Consider the following 25,207-nt stretch of genomic DNA (forward strand, 5'->3'; position numbering starts at 1 on the left):
GGGCAGAGTCCTACACGGAGACGTTGCTGGAGGTATAAAGGAGCCACTATGGAGACTGAGTTGCCAATGCTGCTCGGCAGGCCTCAATGTCAGCTGCGGCGTGCAGAGAATAATATGCCACTGCAGGGGCTGCAAGGCCAATATCGGTCTCTTAGTACAAATGAAAGTGCTTGTCATGCAAAATGCTTGTCAGGCAGAGTGTAGAAGTCCAGTAGGTAAAAAAGAATTGAGGAGACCTTCTTAACTATGTTGCCCACATCATTTACCTCTCCTGCCTCTTCAATTTACTGGCTCCCAGTCCCATTCAGAATCAAATTAAAACTACTAAACCAATCTTCTCCTCCCTATATTTCCAGCATCATTCCCAGACACTCCCTCTTGGTCCTCTCACTCTTCCAATGTTTGACACCTTTCTTCCTCCCAGCTCACCTCCTCTCATGCCCAATTTACTCCCATGCTGTTCCTATACTCTAGGATGCTTTCCCATGATGTATTGTACACCTACCCAGCCTCTCATCCTTCAAACGTTCCATTAAAATTAATCTATATACTCTATTTTCCACACCTCCTGCTATGTATCTCACTCATCTCTGCAATAATGAACTCTGCCTGCCCTATCCCTTTTTATGTGAACATTCACAGCACCTTTAGAATGTAAACTTTTATGAGCAGGGCCCTCTCTCAGCCTGTGGTCTCTACGTAATTAACTACTTAACTGGCATGGTCAGATCACATGCGACCGCACTGCCCCACTGTGTCCCCCAGTTTTTGACGAGGAGATCCGTACTGCAGATGTGCCTAATATAATATTTAAAAAAATACTTGTTAAACTATATTATAGAGAAAAAAAAACAATGTTGTGAACAGTTTTGAAGGGAAAATTGTCAGTTTAGTGGTTAAATAATCTGTGGATTATTAGGTATATTTGCAAATTTGTGAATTTGTCTCTGCTGTTACTGTCCTATATGATCACTCATGTACTATGTAATTTTGCTGCATATTCTTCCTACTATATATGGCGCTAAGGAATCCTGGCACCATATAAATAAAAGGGCATTTTACTAAACCATCTCTTTACTTACTATTTCCTTTCTTCCATTTAGATTACTAAAATATGAAAAATAAAACCATTACACACATTTGTAACAAGAAAACAAATTTATTAATTTTTAAAAGACAAGACACAATTTTGTTTTGAAAAACAACACAAGAAAGCTAGCCTGAGTTCAAGTCTGAAATATTCAGAAAAATCCTACTAATATCTTTAGTATGTTCCAGTCATTTTTTAAACAACACACTAAAAGTTAATATATATATATATATTTTATAATTATAAAAGTTCCCCAGTTATTGTACAGTACACAATACAAATTGCCCACAAACTATCATTTAGCTCCTGCCAATTTGGAGAGGACATGATATACTAAAAGATTTAGCGTTTCTCACAAAAATCACATCAGGAAATACGTATTTACAAAATCCAATACATTATACAAAAAATGCATCACGTGGTATTCTCCAAATAGGTTTTAAATAAAAAAGTATATTAAACTGTAATGCAAAAACTGGAAAAGAACATTACATTATCACACACATACAATCTCTATTGAGGAAAAACAAAAAAGCTGCCTACCTTATTTTAATGCAACATAATAATTCTATATAAAAACTGAAATAAAAGCAAAAAATAAAAATAAAAACTGTTTAAAACTCCTACTGCTACTGTTTCTGTGCTTGTGGACTGAATTCATGTCCTCTGCCACTTACCAAGTGAAACTGAATACAATGGCACTTAAAATAAAAAACAAAACTCAACTGAATACAATGGCACTTAATTAAATGACAAAACAAAATAAAATGGTGGTGTTTTGAAGCTTGTTTGGGTAAGAAAGCCAGAGCAGTTTCCAATTAATAGAGTATGCAGGTAGGTCTGTGTAAATTATTTTACTTTTGAAAAGCACAAACCTTCTATGATTTTATGAATTTTTTCTTAAGGTCTTCATTTACTTTTATCATAAAGGCAGTCTGTTTCATTACGCAGCCCTCAGGATTTCCAGCACTGGCTAATGAGAAAACTTCAGCCACACCAAAGCAGACCTGACTTACTTGTGCCTCTCCAGCTGTGCGTAACTACAAGCTCCAGCATACTTCCCACCGATCAGCTGGTAAAGAATGCTGGGACTGTGGTTTCACAATAGCTGGAGAGCCACAGGTTGACCAAGCCTGCTCTAAAGAGTTCCTCATCACTATGAGCTAGTTTTGAAACAGATGTGTTTTAATATAAGGCATACACATTGCTGAAGACGTAGTCCTTTATAGCATGGCCACAAATTTGCCGTCTATTCACAATTCATTACTAAAAAAAAATTGGAACTCGAGGCTTTCATTCCCTGAATTTTTAAAGCCAATGTTAAAACATAAGGCATGTAGTAAATGATTAAATAAACCAGTAACAACTCAAACAGAACAAAAGCAAATCGGCAGTCACTTTGTAAGTGGCTTTCACTAAGCAAAATAGGTAAACTCTACTAATTTCTACTGGCACGTACAACCACTAGCAGCAATGATCAAGGCATGCAAACCAAGAAGCATTTACACTAAATAATTGTAAAGATCAACAGAATAATTGCCAAACTACAACCCTTTGAGTATTGTACAGCTGTAAGAACATATGTACTATATGTATAGTCAGAAGTGGGCAGCCATGTAAACCTAACAACCACCTTATCTTACATCCAAACGTTAATTTTACATGGAAATCAATACCAAAGAATGAATAACATTAGATACCTGCGTGTTACATATGATCTACGTCACTACAAATACAAATAACTTTAATTGTGACGCACTACAAATATACTATAAGTGTTTAGCCTGCTGCATTGAACTTATATGTAATATCTATTTTGCCTCATCCCTTTCACATTTTGACTAATCCAGTACTTTACAAAATAAATATTCTAAGAAGGGATTTATAATATAATGTACTGTACTATGTATCTGGAATATTTTGTCAAACAATTGTAAGTTTGAACTTTAGAGCTTTTTTAATGAGAATAGTTTTTGAAACAAATGGATGCTAGTATATCATTTATTTGACAGTCATTTCTGTAAACTATGACTTTACTGTAAAAATAAAACCCATGTCAGTGATATTGCCATAAAACTATTTCAAGTAGGACTGCAACTGTTGTGATGAATCACAGCTGCACGCTTTACAACATTTGCAGGCATCATAATAATAACAAACTTCCAAATACACTAAAAAAAGGGAAAACAATAAAAATAAAAGTCATAAATTATTAAATAAAATTTGTGCAAATTATCAATTTTCTGAGTTGTCCTTGGCTGATACCGTTACTTTATGCTGCTTTTAACCACTTTGATTTTTGCCCTGTATTTAATTTATGTGTTTGCAGATTTAGGGCCTGATCTGTTTGTAAGTAAAGCAAAAAAGCAAGCAACTAGGCAAAACCATGTTGCATTGCAGGTGGGGCAGATGTAACATGGGCAGAGAGTTAGATTTGGGAGGGTTAAGTTAAACGGTAATCTAAATTTCAGTGTAAAAAAATAAAGCTGGGCCACATCTAAATGCAGCCAGTATTTACCCTGCACAGAAAAGTATAAATGTTCCTTTTTTTTTTACTTTACTTACAAACATAAAGCAGGTCTATAGTGCACTGTCACATACCATTTTTCTCTGGACCTGTCCTGTGTTGCAGACTGTTAAACTTTTTACAGCGGGGACTCTACAAAAGGCCTATGGGAGTATTTTTAGTGCTAAAAGGGTTTATATTATTACGCCGTTTAATAACCTTCCTTCAAACATAAGAAAGAAGAGTACCTTCTACTACATTTGATGTTTAGGACAGAACGCTGGATAACTGTACACAGAGGACAGGACAACAGTTTATTGGAGGGTAAGCTATGATTTTTTCTTTCTTTATAAAGATGTCCCTTTCTAGGTGGTAATCACTTTATATTGTTCAGTTTCAAAAGCTAGCATATAATAAATTGTATGAATAATTTATGAAGTTTCTACTAGAAATAATAGATTTTCCGTTCATCAAATAATAACGTGACTAAAGGCTGCATTTTGTTTAAACTTTTAAAATGACATCCACTACATCCAACCTATAGAAGATAGAAAGCCATTTATCCATAAATGGGTCTGTTGCATATGAAGTAGAACGGAGTTTCTGTATTTTACAATGCTCAAAGGGTTAAGCACATCTTTACAATAATAAACAATCTAATAATAATAATAATAATAATAATACATATTATGATTCTATTCCAGTTTTTTGTCTTATAATTACCCAAATAAGTAGTGTTTATCAGATTTATTTTGTAACTATTTGCCACAGTTTTGTAGATAGATTATTGGTTATACAGACCGAAGAGGTATTTTCAACCCTTATGACACTGGAAAGGCAAAGTCAATGCATAACATTCCTCTAGTACTCAAAGGGTTGGTGCTACTTTCTGTATAACGCAGCTAAAGCCACAATCTGGCAGACACAGGCAAGTCAAGAGAATCATTGTAGATAATTAAAAAGAACATTGTTATAGGGGAGAATTATGTCAGTAGTAATCAGAAATACATGGACAGAACCTGAACCTTGCAAATTATGCTAATATGGATTTATTTAGTAATCCCAGTGAAAATAGTATATTCCTTTAATTCCCTGTAAATATTTATTTAGAATACTCTGCCTGACTTATTTGTGACTGGTGTGTCAAGGCAGAAGTGAAAGCAGGCAATTGGTTGAGAACGCTATTTTTGTCTGACTGTAAATGCCCAAGCTAGAAGTATTCACTTACTGTACAATTCTTGTCTATTAAATGCATGTCCAAAAATGTTTTGGAACATTTCTGAAGCTGAAAACATTTGCTCTTCACGTTTAGCATTAGTATAGACATTATGACATATAAAAAAGTGTTTAAGAGGTCATGAACAAGTTGGATGGATATATAAGGTGATCCCTTTAAATTGTTGTGTTTAACTTTGCAATCATTGTAGTGTGGACCCTGTCCTTGAACATATTTCCAGAGTGAGCAATTGAGATGAGCGTATTCATCCAATACACATGGATTAGGCACAACACACCTGAAACTAATGTATTTGTATGAAATGGAATAGACATATGTAACAGATAGGCACTATGAAATACAGGTTCAACAATTAACTCTCTGTGTAAACAATAGCGTATGGAATAAACCTAAAAAAAAATACCACCAACTAGTTATCATAAATGACCTGTCAGCACCAAAAATATTTTTAATCATACCACGTGTACTACTTCATTACTTGCCAGCAATAAGTGTTTGTTTTTCATTTTAAAAAAAATAACGCTTTTTGGTGAATTTTGTAAAATCTTGCCCAATTTTGTTTAAAAAATATTTGTTCCACTCCTTTCACTCTAAATGCTAGAGATAGATTTAAAGAAATAAAGGGTTTGATTCTCACATTTACTATTATCAATATATATTTTTGTAGCGCCAAGCGAATTCCCAGCCCATGAGTTTTCGAATGCAGCAATCTGACAGAGGAGGCTATGCTGAGTGAGCATACATCACTGTACATCCAGTTAGTGCTCAATGGTTTACTAGTCAGAAAATCTTAGCGGCCTAAAACGGCCATGTGACCATGACCAAAACAGTATTATAGTGTAGATTTGGTTTGACCCATATATGGCAAGCTCTAGATCAGTGGGTCTCAAACTCAGTCCTCAGGACCCCAAACAGTTTCGGTTTTCCAGGTCACCTAGCAGGTGCACCGGTGTATTACTCACTGACCCATTTTAATAGATCCACAAGTAGAGCTCCTTCTGTGAGGAGACCTGGAAAACATGCACTGTGTGGGGTCCTGAAGACCAAGTTTGAGAACCTGTGCTCTAGATAATTTTAGTTTAACGGGTAGCCAACACCTTGGACCTCAATGATTTTGTTCACAAGCATGGTAATACCCTAGCTCCCTGTTGTATATATGGCATGTTTAACAGAAAAGCAGAAGAGGACAATTTTTTAATAAAATGAAGATGAGAAACTGATCTCATTCATGTAATGATAATACCCTAGTGGACCTAGCATATGAGGTACATAAAGGAGGCAACTATATGTAACTAAAGTAATGATCGGTAGTGTTCAGAGCTATGTATCTCACTGACTGCTAGCAGAATTTTAAAACAATATATGATTGATCTGTGAAATAAAGTATTATTGATTTATGAAAGTATTTGGGAAGTTTATTCAATATTTTAGTATTTATTTCTAAAAAATGCTACATTGGAGTCTGGACATGTTAGTTTCATCATACTGTGCACATTGCTCATTTAATTGTTACACTTTCCTTTGGGTCTGTTGTGTCTAAAAAGCAGAAATTGTGCTTATTTTGTAATAGGCGAACATTGTGAGGACAACCAGACTCATCCTCTAAATCACTAAAAAAAGCAGATGTACCATATATATATATATATATATATATATATTTTTTTTACAAATTTATATGGGGGAAAAAGAAAAAATCAAAAGATCCTTTAATTTCCCGTACCGTTCTAGTGTGATTTTCGTGATTTATTTTTCTAAAGTGTAATAGTGTATTTTCTAACTGTATATTCCATCCTGGCCATTTACTTTAATTGATATCAATTAATATTTTCTCATTACATTTGTTTTTGCATTGTTCAGGGCATGGACAAACCATGCATGAAACGGACCTCAGTGCATACAGGACATGATATGCAGGGTTTTCATTTGACTGCACACCCTGCTGTCCCTAAAGGGCTAAACATCATTGCATCTATGCTGACCCTTTTGGCAAGAATGAATCTGCTCGCTGACATGTTTTTGCTTTCTACAGAAATAAGCACACGCAGCTGCCCATGGAGATAATTCCCACAATCCCAATAAAATGCTACTTGCACAAAAGCAAAATACATTTAGTTACAAAATGGGGAAGGGGGAGACATAGAGGAGAATCTGTATATTTTCGATCTAGAACAGCAAAAAGCGGTTACTAATGTCTTACAAAATTAGGAATTTTCCCCACTTCTGTGGGCTTTAAAAACAACAGGCACACCTTGCTGAAAACTAATTAACAAGAAAGAAAATAAAGACAACTACACCTTAGCTTCAGTTCTGTTTAAGGCACCATTAAATAGGCGAGGTACTGTGATCCCTGATGTACATTCTTAAATGGCAATGGTGTGTCTAGCCACCTGTTTAAACCCTACGCGAATGGGGAGAAGTTCCAATGAGGTGTGCCAGGTACACTGCCCAAATGTATTACACACACTGTAGTCTTTTCACACACGTTATCCTACTCACATTAATACAGCAGGTTCTGATTCTGTGGCTAAAATATGTAAGAGCTACATTCAATAAAGCTTCCTTTAAAGGCACATTGACCCATTTTATTGTTTGTCTTTGTGTGGTGTGGAAAATGATTTATAAAAATGTTCATTGTTAGCTTCCTTCTACAGAGATAGCACTGTCTGCCTACAGAGCCATTACTTTTATCATAATTCCCTTACTTACTCTCACCTAAAGAGGAAAGGGGGCTGTGGTGGTACAGTGAGAAAGACATCATTAGAGCATGGCAGGATGCCACTGGTTGGGCGACTGGATGGTTGGAAACTGAGTAGACATAGGTGATACAGTCACAATCCCCTACATTTACTCATAGCCCGCACAAGCTTTGTCTTACGTATGTCTCCCTTGTTAAGCTGGGTACACTCTAGAACGATCTCAGACTGTAAAGTCGTTTCCAGCCAAATTGGAACTACATATTGGCTGGATCGTTCAGTGTATACCTGTGATTGTGTGCTCCCTCAGGTAATTAGCGATGTCTTCTTGTTGCTCGTGCTGCAGGGTCAACCAGAAGACATCATGAACATGCCATACTGCCTAATGCAGCATGGCATGTTCTGTCGCTCAGTTTCCCCCTGCATTGTGCAAGTGTGTATTAACTTGCAGATTCAGGGTCCCGCCGCCCGCCGGATTGGCCAGCTACACATTGTTCTGATGTGTAGCCAGCTTTAGGCAAGGAACATGTCTAAGTTACAGTGACATTGATGTGGTTATGGTCTAAGCTTTTGCAATAAAATACATTTACGGACTACTGATTTTCATTCTTTGGCATCCTAACCAAAATCAGGAGAATAGTGTTTCAGTATAATTAGTGTTAAATGAAGACAGAAAAAGAAATATACACTGTAAGAGGACCACGGCATGAAATGCTAACGTCAGTAACGTTGCTGGAGTTACTGCATTTCACCTAATAGTGACTGTTCCAACCACAATATATTAGCCCATCATCTCTGGGGACAATATAAAAATAGATGAATAGAATCCTAATAATAGTGTTTTACTCTTCCAGTCTTCTATAAAAGCATTAAGCACAGTGCCACCTAAAAGCCTGTGAGCTGGAATCATGGCTGGCTAATCCAGTGAGGAATACGGGAGAGCTTCGTAGTACAGTTACAGCTGCACCTGAGAAAGAAAGCTAGATTGAATGGTAGTCTCAAAAAATATCAATATTTTAACATCGGTATCAAGAACAGCTGATCTAAGAACTTGGTTATCAGTTCCCAATCTTAAAATACTATGCAGGTTGCTACATTCCTTGCATTCTATAAATTATATTCTTCACATATTTATGTATATATATATATGAATCTATATATATATATATACAGTGTAATAGCAGCAGAATGAACTACTGTTATGAAAGAGTGTTTCCAGAGTAGAAGGAACACAAACCTCTAATGTTGGTTCTTATCTATTCAGCACATTTGTTTCTTTAACCCCAACTTCCCTGAGTTTTTATTTGAATCTTGACACTGCAGAGTTTGGTTCCCATCTGGGAATTTTCCTCCCACTAACATCCTGACCAAAAAAAAAAGGCCTTTTTATGTGATGACCTCACACTTTCGCAAATCATTAGCAAGCCTTTCAGGGGTGAAGAGGTTAAAGATTTAGGTCATCATGTGTCCTTTTGTTATATTTCATACCATCTCCTGTCAGATATGCTGGGAAGCATATCTGATTTGTGCAATGGTACTCATGCACAATCAGTAGTATCCCAACGGAGGAGCTGCTCGTGCACTTCCAGGTCCTGTAAAATGGATTTGAAGTTTTGGAGCGATTCCTAACACAAGTAAAAATGCATTGTTGCTAAGTGACCCCCACAGTTTGCAAATATCATTCTAAAATAGATGGATACAATTAACGGAAATTGTTAGCGTTGTTTACTGTTAGACAAAAGCATACTTTTCACTTGTATTACAACTTTAGCTTCCTGCATTGTTTTCTGCAGGCCATGATATTGACTTTTAGGATGAAAAAGAAGATGCTTGAATACTCCTTTGTACAACAGAACAACAGCCAAAACAATTCATACTTATAAATATCTTATCTTACATAGGTATGGGGTTTCCCCATATTTTTGTCGTGCGTCTGCTGCCGCACCTATTTCTCCAGTGTAAGTGATCATTTTCTTTTAAAGAAGTGCAACAATGAAAGTAACTACGATAAACACGGCAATAACAAAACAAAAAAAAAATTAACGACAAAATTTAGTTTTTAAAATAACTCCAGTGGGACATTGAGGAATCATCAATTGTGATACAATTACTCCAAAGAATAACATGAATTAAAAAAGGAATAACAAAGGCCAAGATTAAAACCAAGCACAAAAAAAAAAAAAACACCTTGTACACTGCGAGAAGTCAATGAAACTGTGCTTGGGGCAAGGTTGACAAAAAAGTTAAGGTCACAATAGGAAAATTTGACAACAGTCGACCTTTAGGCATATTCTGTTCTACTGCCGCACTTTTAAGCCCAACATACATATATTTATAAATTTCTGTTTTGAAAGCTTTCATATTCACTAGACTGCAGTGTAGGTATTCCCAGTGGCACTGCACTGCCTGATGGTTTGAGTGCTTGTGACAATGTGCTCGCTGTGTATTTGGTTCAGAACCAGGCTCTGCTGGACGCTGCCCTCTAGTGACGGCTGCATGCAGCCCACCTGGAATGTCTGACCCAACTCTGTCTTCTCCCTCTTGGCTTGAGGCTCTCCAGAGTCATCCAATTCCTCATCCATTTCACTCTCCACTTCGCTGCCCTCATCTGCACAAACAAATAACCATGAAACTAGCACAAAGAGAAAGGGGGAAAGTGTGAGAAACACAAGCAAATTACTAATCATCTGCACACCTAATGAAAGCAATAATGCTATAACATTACATGGGATTTACACTCTCAGACCATTATTATATTGCTTTTTACTATCAGTTTTATTAAACACATTGCTTTATCTTAAATGCATAGTGAGTTTTTCACCAAGTGTTTTTAACATTCCCCTTTGATACAGCACTGACTGTTTCTACATACAAAGTCATCTAATCCAAAAAAGCAGGCCAATTCCTTAAGTATCGTAGAGGAAGCTCGAAATTTCTGAGGAATTCCAAACAACTGAGCCTTTTAGGAAACTAGGACTTAATGGGACAGCTGACAGCGATTAAAGGTGATTCCTCTCTATAAGCTAACTTTAGGGGATATATACACATGTATATATATATCTCCACGTATACGGGTGGCAGTCAAAGGACTTTCAAAAGTCTGTAGCCAGATTGGTAATCAAATGAAATTCCAATGTTTCAGTCTTGTTTATTTGAGACATTCCTAAGATACAATTATAGAACAAGTTTAAATACGTTAGGAACTCACTCACGTGCCGAACCGCAGCTGCCACTGGAGCGGCAGTGTCATTACAACATGATAAGCCAATGATCATCACGGTGCGCTTATGCTGCTTTTGCAAACCTGGCTCCCGGCCCGAATCCGGAAACCATAATGACAGAAAACCAACCACCAATATAAAACACAGCGGTTGCCACAGCAAAAAAATATGTACTGTATATTAATCAATAGAAGGTGTCATAGGGGTGTATTAAATTCTTGTCGGAATGACGGCCGTTTCCGACTTTTTCAGGTCGAATAGTTATTCGACCTATTCAATGGGGCTGCCGTTTTCTGACAGGTTGGAAAGTCCGACTTGTCAGAAAACACATGGATCGGTGGATTAGCCGCGGATCCACCTGTTTTGTCAGATTTGCGTCCAACTCCGCCATCTTTTAGCCCCATTTTCGACAATGTCAATCCGACTTAAAAAAAATCGGATTAACATTGTAGAGACCGGCCAAATCCCTTCGGATTTGGCTGCAAATTGAATACTGCATTGTCGGATCCTTTCCTTTGGAAAGGAGCTGACATGCATTGAATACACCCCATACTTAAAGACATAACCCATACCAGGATACAAGTCTATGTAAATTACTACAACACATTAGGAACAATAAAGGGGTGTAGTATGGTATGCCGGCGTCGGGAGCCCGACCGCCGGCATACCGACAGCGTGGCGAGCGCAAAGGAGTCCCTTGCGGGCTCGCTGCGCTCGCCACGCTGCGGGCACGGTGGCGCGCTACGCACACCACACTATTTTATTCTCCCTCCAGGGGGGCCGTGGACCTCCACGAGGGAGAATAGCTGTCGGTATGCCGGGTGTCGGGATTCCGGCGCCGTTATACTGTGCGCCGGGATCCCGACATTCGGCATACTGAAGACCACCCCAATAAAGATTAGTCAAAACCGAAAAAGAAAAAAAGAAATACACACAATTAATTACAAGTAGCAGGATTGAGCTACTAGATGGGCCAAGTGCTTCTTATCTGCCGTCAAATTCTATGTTAACGCCAAATGGAAACATGGTGTTCATATTATGGATCCATATTGCTTCTAGTTGTAACAATCTAGTCTCTCTGTCACCTCCTCTTGCAGAAATGGGCACATGATCCACAATTTTATAACATAAAGATGCCAACTAATGTCTTTAAAATGACCTCCTGCCCGCTTAATGCAGGTCTGATGGCAGAGCGATATTGAGCCTTCATCTCACGACACTGGCACATAGTTTTACCAATATAATCGAGCCTACATTGGCATCAAATCGAAGAGATCACAAAAATGCTACTGCAGGTAAGTACATGCTTGATTGGAAATGTGCGGCCTGAATGGGGATGTGAGATGGCCAATATTTTCTCCAAGCTATACCAATGGACCGACTTTGGGAAGCAAAATATTGACAAAAATCATCCATTACTGTTGTCTTTATTCTTGACATAAATGAGACTGAAACATCAAAATTTCATTTGTCCACCAGCCTGGTTACTGACTTTGAAAGTCCTGTGAGTGTCGTCCGTATACGTGGGTATTGTGGTGGATTCATGTGGATCCTAGGAGTGCACCAAGGTAAAATTCAAACTCTATGGTGGCAAGCTAGTCTGCTGGATGTATTTATATATATATATATAGAAGATGGAAGGCGGCACTCAGGAGACTTACTTGAAAAAGTAGAAAACGTGCTTTTAATGGGTGACGTTTCGGGAGACGCACTCCCTTCTTCAAGACACAGCAATACAAGTGAACAAAGTGTAACACACAACTTAAATACCTTACCAGTTCCCGGCTCCGTTCCCTCCGTCACGGCCAGCGGCGTCCCGAGCTCCGGAGCCCGCACTTCCGGTTTCGGCTGTCTCCACCCTTTCCGGCTGACGTGACTCCGTTGCCGGGCGACGCGGCCGCTGGGAGTGGACACCCAAGCAGGGGTTCTGTGTTGTCATGGCAACTCGTTGTCATGACATCAGAATGCTACAAAGACATGTGTGAAAAATAAGATATGCAATCGGACCACATACGTGGAGCTAAACAATATACAAGTGTTTAAAACCGTGCTAGTGACTGCCACAGTATATTGAACCATGGATATTATAAAAAACTTGTTATAAAAAACAACAATATGAGAAAAACAAATCACATGTGTGAAACGCAGTGAATGATCTGCAGCAATTCCTGTCAGACCATAAATACTGACTATCTCATAGTGAAAAAACATAAACAAGAAAAATTTTTTTAAAAAGCACTAGCAGCTAAATCTAATCTGATAATAATGATCTTCTCTAATGATCCATCAATGGTTGACCTGTCTGCACTATGGCCTCAGGAACCAACCTGCCTATAGAAGGGGACTGTACAGATAGGGGTCCCTGTCTAGATGTTTTCACAGACCTGTTCATGTTAATTCTGGTGGTCTGCTCTAACTACCCATCAACTATATATAGGGTAATCTCATCCCTAAAACTGTAGGGGTACGTCCTAAATAAACCTATTTTAACCCTGAAACACCAATGATCCTCACAAAAAGCAATTGAGGCTCAGGTATTCGTTCAGACCACGAGGGTGGATCGTGTCTAGTTTGTGAATCCACCTTGCCTCCAATTGCAACAACTTTTTTGCTCGGTTCCCACCTCGAATGGAGTCTGGGACCTGGTCCACTATTTTGTAGCGGACAGAGGCCAGACTATGGCGCATCTGTGCAAAGTGGCGGGCCACTGGCTGTTCACTACTCCCTGATGCCAGGGCCGCCCTGATCGCTGACCTGTGTTGGGCCATCCTCTCTTTGAAAAGACACTGGGTTTTACCCACATAATAAAGACTGCAGGGACAGATTAACACATAAACTACATATGTCGAGCTGCATGTCACTGTTTTGGGTATCTTCAATTTCTTCCCTGTATGTGGGTGTGGAATCGAGTCCCCAGTTATCATGTAGCTGCATGTAGTGCAGCCCAGACATTTGTAGCATCCTGAAATAAAACAAAATAAGACAGCGCTAACTGAAGATGGATTGTGGATAATACAGTACTAATTTATTAAAATGACAATATTCAACTAAACATTTTTAAAAAATTCATAAAATCTAATTCACTGCACTTTTATATTGTGGTCACCATACGTGTACTTATTGATCATTTGTTGTTATGTCCAAAGTCCCCGTGAAGTCCGCTCATTTAATGTCCCATATCCTGGGGTTGTGGCACAATCCCTGGGCCGATAGTACGCTGGAGGAATGTCTTATCCCAATTCTTAAACAAGGCAAAAGGGAAGTGTCCTCACCAGTATTGCGTGTTGGTAATTCTCTTCGGTCCTTATTGTTGGATAGGGTGTAAAAACTTGCGTTATTCAGCGGATTCCACAGAGGTCCAGACAGTGTTGGGTGATCAGGGTAGGTGACACCTACCCTGATCACCCAACACTGTCTGGACCTCTGTGGAATCCGCTGAATAACGCAAGTTTTTACACCCTATCCAACAATAAGGACCGAAGAGAATTACCAACACGCAATACTGGTGAGGACACTTCCCTTTTGCCTTGTTTAAGAATTGGGATAAGACATTCCTCCAGCGTACTATCGGCCCAGGGATTGTGCCACAACCCCAGGATATGGGACATTAAATGAGCGGACTTCACGGGGACTTTGGACATAACAACAAATGATCAATAAGTACACGTATGGTGACCACAATATAAAAGTGCAGTGAATTAGATTTTATGAATTTTTTAAAAATGTTTAGTTGAATATTGTCATTTTAATAAATTAGTACTGTATTATCCACAATCCATCTTCAGTTAGCGCTGTCTTATTTTGTTTTATTTCTGTTTTGCATGATATAGTGGGCGTGACTAGCCCACTCAGACAGCTGCTTATTATTATTTTTTATCACTATACTATTTGGAAACACAGCTCGAGCGCCCCTTCCAATTTGATTGGTTCTACATCCTTTGCCTATTTGTAGCATCCTGCCTTACGTGTTAAAAAATGACTGCTGGGTCGTGTTCTTGTGAACCCCGTTACATCATTCTTTACAACTAGGTCTTTGATGTTGGAACTGCGAGTGTAGCAAGGCATTAGTTGGCTGTTCTTTAGACTTGCTAAATTAGGATCTGACGCGATCATCGGCCATAATTGCTTAATTTTCTTGTTAGTCCTTCTGCTAGAGGTGTTATATTGATTTACCCAAGCCATTTTGGGGGCAGAAGGGACAGGGGTTTTGACCTGTAGCAATTCTTGTCTATTTAGAGACACAGCCCTGGCACGAGCATTCTTCAGAAGCTTGAAAGGATAGCCTCTCTGTGTGAATTTGTTCGTCATAATATCCAGCTGTCTCTCCCGTTCCCCCGGGTCGCTGGTAATTCTGCACACCCTGAGGAATTGGGAATACGGTAAACCCTGTATTAGAGCTGGGGGATGAAAGCTGTCGAACCTGAGAAGTGTATTGCGGTCCGTGGGCTTGGAGTATAGAGTGGTGTGTAACTCACCATCTCGTATCTGGATTTTAGTATCCAAGAAACACAAGCAAATTACTAATCATCTGCACACCTAATGAAAGCAATAATGCTATAACATTACATGGGATTTACACTCTCAGACCATTATTATATTGCTTTTTACTATCAGTTTTATTAAACACATTGCTTTATCTTAAATGCATAGTGAGTTTTTCACCAAGTGTTTTTAACATTCCCCTTTGATACAGCACTGACTGTTTCTACATACAAAGTCATCTAATCCAAAAAAGCAGGCCAATTCCTTAAGTATCGTAGAGGAAGCTCGAAATTTCTGAGGAATTCCAAACAACTGAGCCTTTTAGGAAACTAGGACTTAATGGGACAGCTGACAGCGATTAAAGGTGATTCCTCTCTATAAGCTAACTTTAGGGGATATATACACATGTATATATATATCTCCACGTATACGGGTGGCAGTCAAAGGACTTTCAAAAGTCTGTAGCCAGATTGGTAATCAAATGAAATTCCAATGTTTCAGTCTTGTTTATTTGAGACATTCCTAAGATACAATTATAGAACAAGTTTAAATACGTTAGGAACTCACTCACGTGCCGAACCGCAGCTGCCACTGGAGCGGCAGTGTCATTACAACATGATAAGCCAATGATCATCACGGTGCGCTTATGCTGCTTTTGCAAACCTGGCTCCCGGCCCGAATCCGGAAACCATAATGACAGAAAACCAACCACCAATATAAAACACAGCGGTTGCCACAGCAAAAAAATATGTACTGTATATTAATCAATAGAAGGTGTCATAGGGGTGTATTAAATTCTTGTCGGAATGACGGCCGTTTCCGACTTTTTCAGGTCGAATAGTTATTCGACCTATTCAATGGGGCTGCCGTTTTCTGACAGGTTGGAAAGTCCGACTTGTCAGAAAACACATGGATCGGTGGATTAGCCGCGGATCCACCTGTTTTGTCAGATTTGCGTCCAACTCCGCCATCTTTTAGCCCCATTTTCGACAATGTCAATCCGACTTAAAAAAAATAAGAATAATAAGGCTTTGACCCTGTTTTCTTATACAACTTTCCAATAAACGCATCAGGCATGCTAATAAAATGAAAATGTAATTGATAACAATCTTAGCAGAAACAAGTAAACATGCATCCTATTTACATTTTATTACAGTTTCTACAATAGTAAAACATGTTCACACAGCTCAAGCAGGTTGTTAATTGATGACTGGCAGGTCATGATCACTGAGAAGATCCAATTGTGGAATATCCCGCTACACAGCCTGAGAATGAGACAATCCTATGCTGAGGATGCCTGGTTAGAATGAATAGAAAGAAGGCCTAACTGAGGAATCTGCTCCTAATTAGGAGGGCTATGGGCAGCCTTGTAGAATAATGGCTGCTGCAGACCACTGGTTTAAATGGCTATTTAAAAGTAATGAGGTAGGCTCTAGTAACACTAGGTGAGATGCTTATTACTTGCATGGTGCTGCAACACAGTGGATATTACGTATATTGTTTAATACAGCAATTCTGCCTTCAGGGTTTCTAAACACCATATTTGCAGGTACAAATTAAACCTTCCTATGGTGTAAACGCTTTGTGCTATAATGGAAAGTAGGGAATACACCTATGCCTACATGTTGTAACTCACTTCAATTTTCTTGCACACAAATAAACTAGATTTAATTTGTGAGCGATACACTTTGCAGATGTATGATTGCACCTTGTTTTTTATGTACTCGGAATACCATAACCCATCCATCACCAGAGGACCATATAAATGAGGAAAACCAAGAGCCGAGCTGGTGCAATGGAAAATCAGACAAAATGTCTTTTGCATTCCATTATTAACAACTACTGTATGACCAAAAAGGGGAGAGCAAGTCATTAGCAGTAAAGGCGCAGTACTGGAAGCAGCCACTAGGGCAGTAGGAAAGATTGAACTCTTAATGTACAATTATATTAGGACTAGTTACCGGCCCATCAAAATGACGGAACAACATGACAGTAATGTGTGTTCGCCAGAAAGGAGCAACACTTGAATTGCTCCATCTGACACCATTTAGTGGCCGCTGTCATGCAAAACACTTGAATTCCCCTCATGGAGGTGAGGAGCAGTGTTAGCCTTTTATTATATAGAATGGGCCTGATTGGGTCGCTTTGTAGTATTAAAAAGTAAGCAAAAGTCAGTACATAGCATGCACAATTACCACATAGCGCAGCAATTGACAGTATAAGGATTTGTGATCCATGGTCTCAAGAGCACAATATTAATATTTCATTTACCTGGAGAACCATTTTCTAATATACTAAGAAATGAAATGTAATAATAAATGGCATTAGAGAATGACAGTTAAAACTACAGGAGTAATATATAACTTCAGTAAGTCTGGGCATATAGGAGTGGATGTCACACTCAGAAGAGCATGCAAAACACACAGTAATCATGTTGTTACATGTAAGAAATTAGAGTTATGGTTATGGTTGAGGGATAATTACCTTTTTCCATATTTCCGGGAGATGCATCATTTAAGTCACCAAACTACAAGAAATAAATACATGTGCTGTCAAAGCAAACTGTTCTGAGTACAACTGACATTTATGATTAAAAACCCCCAAACATTTCATAATTTTGTAAAATGGACCAAAAAATTATTTGGAAACAAATCGTCTTAGCAAAGTGGCCAAATTAAGTTTTTCAGTGGAATCCAATATGACCTCTTTGATGCCCCACACTGGGAGATCCTGGACGGGAAAGTCCCAGTGGGAACTGGGAGAGATCTGTTACTGTTTCGCAGAATCATGGCCCACGATGCCCACTTCTCTACAGAAGGGTAATCTTTTCTGTGTGGATTCTGGGAGAGCCAACCACAATTTGGAAATCTTCTGGAGTGTAACCACATATGCTCTTAACCTTTTCAGTGAAATTATCTACGACAGTACATGGATGAGCCACATGTAGAAAGTGAACATACTCAGTCATGTATACTGTACTAGTTACCAGCCCGTCAAAATGACGGTATAACATAACAGTAATGTCACTGCTGGCAGCTGTGAGTATCCGAATGGAGCAATACTTGAATTGCTATGTCGGGCACCATATAGTAGCCGCCGGCACGCAAAACAAGTGAATTCCCCCCCAGAGGTGAGGAGCACTGTTAGCTTTTTATTATGCAGAATGAGTACCACATTTTTTGTTGGCTAATGATATATACGAAAAAATCTATACCTGCAGATATATTTAAAGTTACCACTGATTTAGAATTAGGATTAGAAAATGTATTTATTTGTAAATACTTACATATGAACTCAACCCTGTGAACATCTAGTATATGTTTATGCATATGTTTATATTGTTTTAAAGACACATGAGGTGGATTTTATGGCTGCAACAAACAACATGTTGCACAAGTGTCCGATGAGATTATTAACTTAAAAATAACAGGAGTTCTAGTGCATTGATGCAAACAAAGTATAAACTGAAATACACTCCAAAAGGGATTTTCACTGTTAGAATATAATCTTTGTTTTACGGCTTTATATAATCAATAAAGTCTGATAATACAGAAATACTACAGGACTGCTCAAAGAAACAGAAGCCATCCAATGAAATCATTTGTTGACAAACTTACCTCTCCCATGACTGCTATTGGGGATTCTCCAGTTGCCTGGGCAACCCTGTGTTCAACTAAATAAAACATGTATTCATCGTAGAGAAGGCGAATCAGATGGAAAGAGCCAAAGCTAGCAGCACTGCGCAAGGTTAAGTCGCGAATAACCATGGAACTGTTTAAGAAACAAAGATCCATAGATTTAAACGTTAGCATTCCACATGCATTTTTTCAGTATTCACACTAACATGGGAACTCTTAAATATTTTTTAAACATATAAAGAAAGCACCTTTGCTTTCCACAACTAAACAAAATAATTCCATTTAAGATAAAATTGGTTTACACCTATAATTAAAATATACCGCTACGGTACATATGAAACTCATCCAATGAATTTACAACTGAAAGTTTAATCAAATGTACTGTACTGTAACTTAAGCAAACAAGACAAATTACATTATTGCAGTTTTTATATATTCTACAGATTTCATTTTATATTAGTTTATGGTTAGCAGTAGAAAACGTTGGCAGTATGAAGTGAGAACCTTGTATTTTTTGGCACACAGACCAATGAATAACTGTGCAGGAACAGGTTACCTGTAATTCTATGGGGGAGATTAAAATGTTTGAAAAGTCAGTTGGGAGTCTGTTTTTTCCTATCTAATAGACAGGAAAAAACAGACACCTAACCGACTTTTCAAACATTTGAATTCCACCCTATGAGTCTACTCTGTATACAGTTAGTGCACATTGTTTAAGGCAGATTCAACTACCGTATATACTTGAGTATAAGCCGACTTTTTCAGCCCTTTTTTTATGCTGAAAAAGCCCTCTCGGCTTATACTCGAGTCAGTGCCTGGGAAGGAGGGACACGGAGGGCACAACGCGCGCCTCTCCTGTGTCCCTCCTGCGTCTCCGGCGGGTCTATTAAATGAAGTACCCGTTTGTGAGCTCTGATTGGCTCACGAACCAGCACTTCATTTAACAGACCCGCCGCCGGAGACGCAGAAGGGACACAGGAGAGGCACGCGCTGTGCCCTCCGTGTCCCTCCTTCACAAAACAGCGGGGGAGCGGGGAGGGTAAGTTGTACTTGGCACTGGGGGAGCATATTTGGCACTTGGGGGGGCATATGTGGCACTAAGGGGGCATATCTGGCACTGTGAGGGCATATCTGGCACTATGAGGGCATATCTGGCACTGCGGGGGAATATCTGGCAGTATGAGGGCATATCTGGCACTGTGGGGGCATATCTGGCACTGTGGGGGCATATCTGGCACTGTGGGGGCATATCTGGCAGTATGAGGGCTGTGTACGGCTAGAGCTGCATTTCCCACCCTAGGCTTATACTCGAGTCAATACGTTTTCCCAGATTTTTGTGGTAAAATTAGGTGCCTCGGCTTATATTCGGGTCGACTTATACTCGAGTATATACGGTAAGTTTTCCCAAACGTTAGGAAAAAGTATAGGCAAAGGATCAACAGAAAACCATGCAGTCACTTGGGCCTATTAATACTGTAGTCTGTCCACTAGATAATATGGGGGGAATTCAATTAGTTGCAGTAATTTACAGAGGGCTAAATGATTCCCCAGAGCTATACCACTGGCAGCCCTTATTGGGCTTTTTTTTTGGGACCTCAGTAGGCTTCGATTTCCCCCACCCCGTTAAGTAGTCTATTTTTCACGATCACGGCAGTGATCTTATCATGGATTCTATGGGGGAGATTCAAATGTATGAAAAGTCGGTTGGGTGTCTGTTTTTTCCTGTCTATTAGATAGGAAAAAACGGACTCCCAACTGACTTTTCAAACATTTGAATCTCCCCCTATATGTGTTAACATCCAAAAAATTATAATATAATGGTCGCAAAAAATGGTCTCTAATTGAATAGCACAAAGCTAAACAGTGTGAATACGTTTAAGGCCACTCCTGTTTTTTGCACACGTTAAATTATCAGGTCTAAGTGAATTCCCCCTATCTCTTTAAATTGGTATTTAAAGATAGGTTTCACTTCATGCATCCCATCGTTACTATTTCAGATTGTCTGGATTACAGACATTAGACCAGGGGTGGGGAACGTCCGGCCTGCGGGCCATATAAGCCCCGCACAGCCTCTTCATCCAGCCCGGCGGCTCACCTAAACCAGGGAGCACTAGTGTTCACAAATACGTACTGGTCGGGTCCCACAGGACGCGCTCTGACCAATCAGCAGCGCTGTCCTGTGCTGTCAGTCACTTTCATTCTCAAATGGCAGAGGAAGGGGAGGATACCATGGAGAGCGTGATCTCCTGCCTTCCCCTCACTCGCTGCTCCACACGGGACCCGGAATATCTAGCCTGCTGTGTGTGGCTGGGGGCAGTCATCTGCGGCCGGGTATGAAGCTGGTGACCTTACGCGGTGTCGCACATCTACGATCAGATTCTCTGGCATGCGGGGACGCCCAGAACAGGGCTAGTCCGCCTCGCAGGTCAGGCCCTCCCTTTAGCACCTGCCGAGTAGCTCCGTGCCTGCGCAGCCTAGCCTCAGCAACGTTTTGGACACGCATGCATTGTCCGGACAGCGCGCCCCCCCAAACGGTGCTGTTACACCGTTGGCATGCCCCACGAGCCTGTCAATCAGGCAGAGGCAATCGAACCAGTGACATGCTTTCACATCTCACTGGGTGCGCGTGTGCACTCCACAAAGGACTTCAGGGTGTGATCGCTGGCGTTTAGATTGGTGGTTCCCATTCATTAGGTCCCAACTTTACAAACAACTTGTTTGCTTTTACAATCCTTCCAATCTAAGTCTGAATGTGGGAGCAATGCTTTGCATTTTTAGTAGGGGGGTGTCAATCATTTTCGCTGCAAGCAGGGTAGTGGGAGAAATCATTTTATTTATTGGCCTAAGGAGAAAGTCTGAATGATTTGCTTTAGAATTTAATAAAGAGTTGAAATGTAAAAAATAAATAATAAATACAAGTGCCAATTAAATTACCCCTTCCATACATAACCATAGCAGATGAAAATAAAATGAACATGATACAATGGCTTTTTAAATCTCTAAATTACTTAATAGTTTAAAAATATTTATATATATATATATTTTATTTATATATTCATTCCCCCCCTACCCCCAAAGATTTGAAACAAATGGTACCATGATGTACATTTGAGCACTGACCCTATTGAAAACGTAAAATAATTATCTTTAGGGAACAAAATGATTGGCAGGTTCCTGAAGACTTGCTCCCCCCTCCTCATCACAGCTTACATCTACTATTCTGTCTCACCGAGCATCTGACCATGCAGGTGCCCTGTGATTTCTCCAGTCATTGCCCTAAACACTGTGGGCAGGGCCAAGTACCCCACACTCCATGAAATAAAATATTAGAAATAAGCTGAAGGAATATTGGTTATTATACTTTGAACTGTACAATTATTTGCTGTTTAATGATGTGGAATAACTGCCACTGCCAGTCTACTGTGCATGCATAAGACCAATCAATAGTCCCATTAACTGAAGGGGTTTTCTGCAGATTACCTGAGTTATAGCCAACACTATAAAAGTACTGCATGATTTGATCCCTGTAAGATTAAAAAGCAATGTTGGTATAAGAGGTGTTTTGTTTACATGATAGCGTTACCTGTAAAATGACCATTTAAGCAGGAACTGTCGTGCTGCCTTAGGAAAGCTGGGCCTTCCTTCATACGGCTTCAGTGCTTGTGTCACCACATTATCCAGCCAGGCAGCCCACTGCTCCAAAGTGCTTTGCTGCTGAAGAGTCATTTTGAAGTCGGTTTCTAGTCTTTGCACCATATTGTCATCACACTGGCACACCCAGGAAGCCTGCTCCTATCACAAACAAGTGAACAATTACATTCCATGTGACATGTCAACAGTTCTATCAATACAGCAGCATTATCAAGTTTGTTAAGTATGCGAGTCCCCCTCCACATGACTGAAAGTAATGGTGCCCACACACGGTGCGATTCTCGCATGCTATTTGATCTTTTTAATTCAAATAGCTTCGCGTTTAGTTCATATAGCACTGTGTGTATTTTGCCTTTCGATGCGTGCTCCCGTCTAGTACATATCTCAAGGCAAAATAGTATGTGCAGGCAGGTATTTTTGTACTGCATCGCATATAGTGCATTGCAGTGTATTCAAAATCGGACGTAGTTCAAATAGCATGTAGTTCAGATAGCATAACCCACTTAGGGGAACATTTACTAAGCAGTGATAAGAGCGGAGAAGTGAGCCAGTGGAAAAATGTCCCCATCAACAGCTCTGTATCATTTTATAGTATGCAAATTATAGATGTTACTTCAGTGCTGATTGGATGGGCAACTTCTCCACTGGCTCACTTCTCCGCTCTTATCACTACTTAGTAAATGTACCCCTTAGTCCAAATCGCATAGCACACATTGTATAGGCTCAAATTGTACCTAGCACAGATAGCACCGTGTGTGGGCCCCATACAGTACTACTGCTCACAGCTGTCAGGGACCTTTGCTTTATTATACCCTTCATTTATCTATTTGAAAAACTTTGATCAAACAAAGGTTATCGCATACAATATTTATATGTGGTAAGTAAATACATGCTAAAATCAGGGTATTACTTTATGTTTTTGAAATACATTTTTAAACTTGCAACTACAACCATATATTTTACCTTCCTAAAAGCTGTCATATCCAGAGCTGTAATTAGACATTTTACTTCACTAGATGAGAGAGAACACTGGCATACCATCCTCTTATATTGGGTGGTGCATAGTAGGTGATCAGTGGCCAAACCTTTGATCAAAGCTTTCAAAAGTAGAACTAATGAAACCAATATCTACTTCTCTGAACAAAACTGGCCTTTATGTTGTAAGACAATGCTCATACAGATGTGTCCTCATACATTTTGCCTCAATTGCCATGCAGCGGGAGATGCATGACGTGAGTGAGCTGATAGGTCCTGTGCAACTCCGTAAGTAAACGTCGGGCATATCGATGCGTCTTATTCACATCAATATGCGAATAAGACGCATAATCAGACTCTGCTGATTAAAATGATAAGCAGCATGCCTATATTCTGTGTGCGTCTGTGGCAGTATCTGCATATGAAATGCTACGTTACATTGTTTCTAGGAAAACACTGTAACGTAGCATTTCGTATGCAGATACAGCTGCGGTCACACAGAATATAGGCATGCTGCATATAATTTTAATCAGTATAAGCTGCTTGTGCGTCCTATTCAATAATAAGATGCATTTTAATGGAGAAAGTCTCATGAAAAGACGCTCGGCATGGTGTTACTAGACGGGCTGTATAACGTGCTAGGAGGCTAGATGTAAGTGGACACATCTGTATGTGCTTAAGGGCTTTATAGTAAGATTTTTTTTTTTTTTTACAAAGAGGTGAATAATATTACATTTAATACTATTTCATCTCTATCTGCAAATACACAAGTTCAACAATGGTTTTCACAATAATTGTAGTAATGGTGACAGGGGCTTGTTGCTATAACCTACATTCTGCTTGTTTTACCTGGACATTGGCAAAGTCCACACGGTTGAGGTCATTGAGCATCTGGTTAATCTGAGAAGTGTTTTGGAGCACAGCACGCGCTGCCTGAGCCAAATGATTGAGAGATGTGTATCTTCGCAGAGTTTGAGCAAAGGCACTTACAGCAGCAACCTATTATAAAAACAAATATATATATACAGTATATATATATTGATAATCCAGAAGCAGTGGTAACTGGTACACCAGAATCTTTGTGGAGGAATTCACTCACCTTGGTTTGTACCATTCTCTGTGGAATATTACTCATGGCACTAGAAAGCCAACCTTCAAGGCTTTTTGCAAAATTACGAACGGCTTGGGTCAAGGCACCTTAATGAAGGCAGATGAAAAATACAAAATATAGTATCCTTGTATAGCATACAGCATGCAGATGTTTGATTCTCAGTATGATTGCACAAGTTCATGACTAATGATCTCTAGTTACATACAACTGTTAGTACTTTTTAAAATGATCTCTAAGCTAAAGTTAGGTTAGCAATCATGATTACTTGTTGGCCTCTCTCACCTCTAAAATATGTAAATGAGCCCGTTACATTTCTCAGCTTTTGCTATCTAGACCAGGTCTGGCCAAACTGTGGCTCTCCAGCTGTTCTGAAACTACAAGTCCCAGCATGCCCTGCCACAGTTTTGCTATTAGGGAATGCTAAAAATGCGGCATGTATATTTTCACAGCAGCTGGAGAGCCACAGTTGGCTAGCCCTGATATATAAGTGGCAGCCTTCCATCCCACGGCACACTGGGAAAATACTACCTTGTAAACTATAAAAATTAACTTACTTTTTTTTAACAATATCTATAGTGTAGTCAGCGGAGCAACAAGCAAATG

The 25,207-nt window shown here is 39.4% G+C and overlaps 1 protein-coding gene across 8 annotated transcripts in view; it reads right to left on the minus strand.

The window, feature by feature from the left end:
• Positions 1-1,139: 1,139 nt before the first annotated feature.
• RFX3 (regulatory factor X3) overlaps positions 1,140-25,207 on the minus strand; it is a 522,624-nt gene continuing 498,556 nt past the window's right edge. For 6 of the 8 annotated variants that reach the window (XM_063913967.1, XM_063913966.1, XM_063913963.1 and 3 more), the window contains 6 exons: positions 24,593-24,690; positions 24,343-24,492; positions 22,451-22,659; positions 18,847-19,000; positions 17,714-17,756; positions 1,140-10,158 (listed from right to left, as the gene is read on the minus strand). In XM_063913967.1, the coding sequence (XP_063770037.1) occupies positions 9,893-10,158; positions 17,714-17,756; positions 18,847-19,000; positions 22,451-22,659; positions 24,343-24,492; positions 24,593-24,690 (920 nt within the window). In that variant the 3' untranslated portion in view covers positions 1,140-9,892. The remainder of the gene's footprint in view (positions 10,159-17,713; positions 17,757-18,846; positions 19,001-22,450; positions 22,660-24,342; positions 24,493-24,592; positions 24,691-25,207) is intronic. The other 2 variants (XM_063913968.1, XM_063913962.1) reach the window with 1 other exon arrangement.

The sequence above is a fragment of the Pseudophryne corroboree genome, chromosome 1 (assembly GCF_028390025.1).
Source record: "Pseudophryne corroboree isolate aPseCor3 chromosome 1, aPseCor3.hap2, whole genome shotgun sequence".
Lineage (NCBI taxonomy): Eukaryota > Metazoa > Chordata > Amphibia > Anura > Myobatrachidae > Pseudophryne > Pseudophryne corroboree.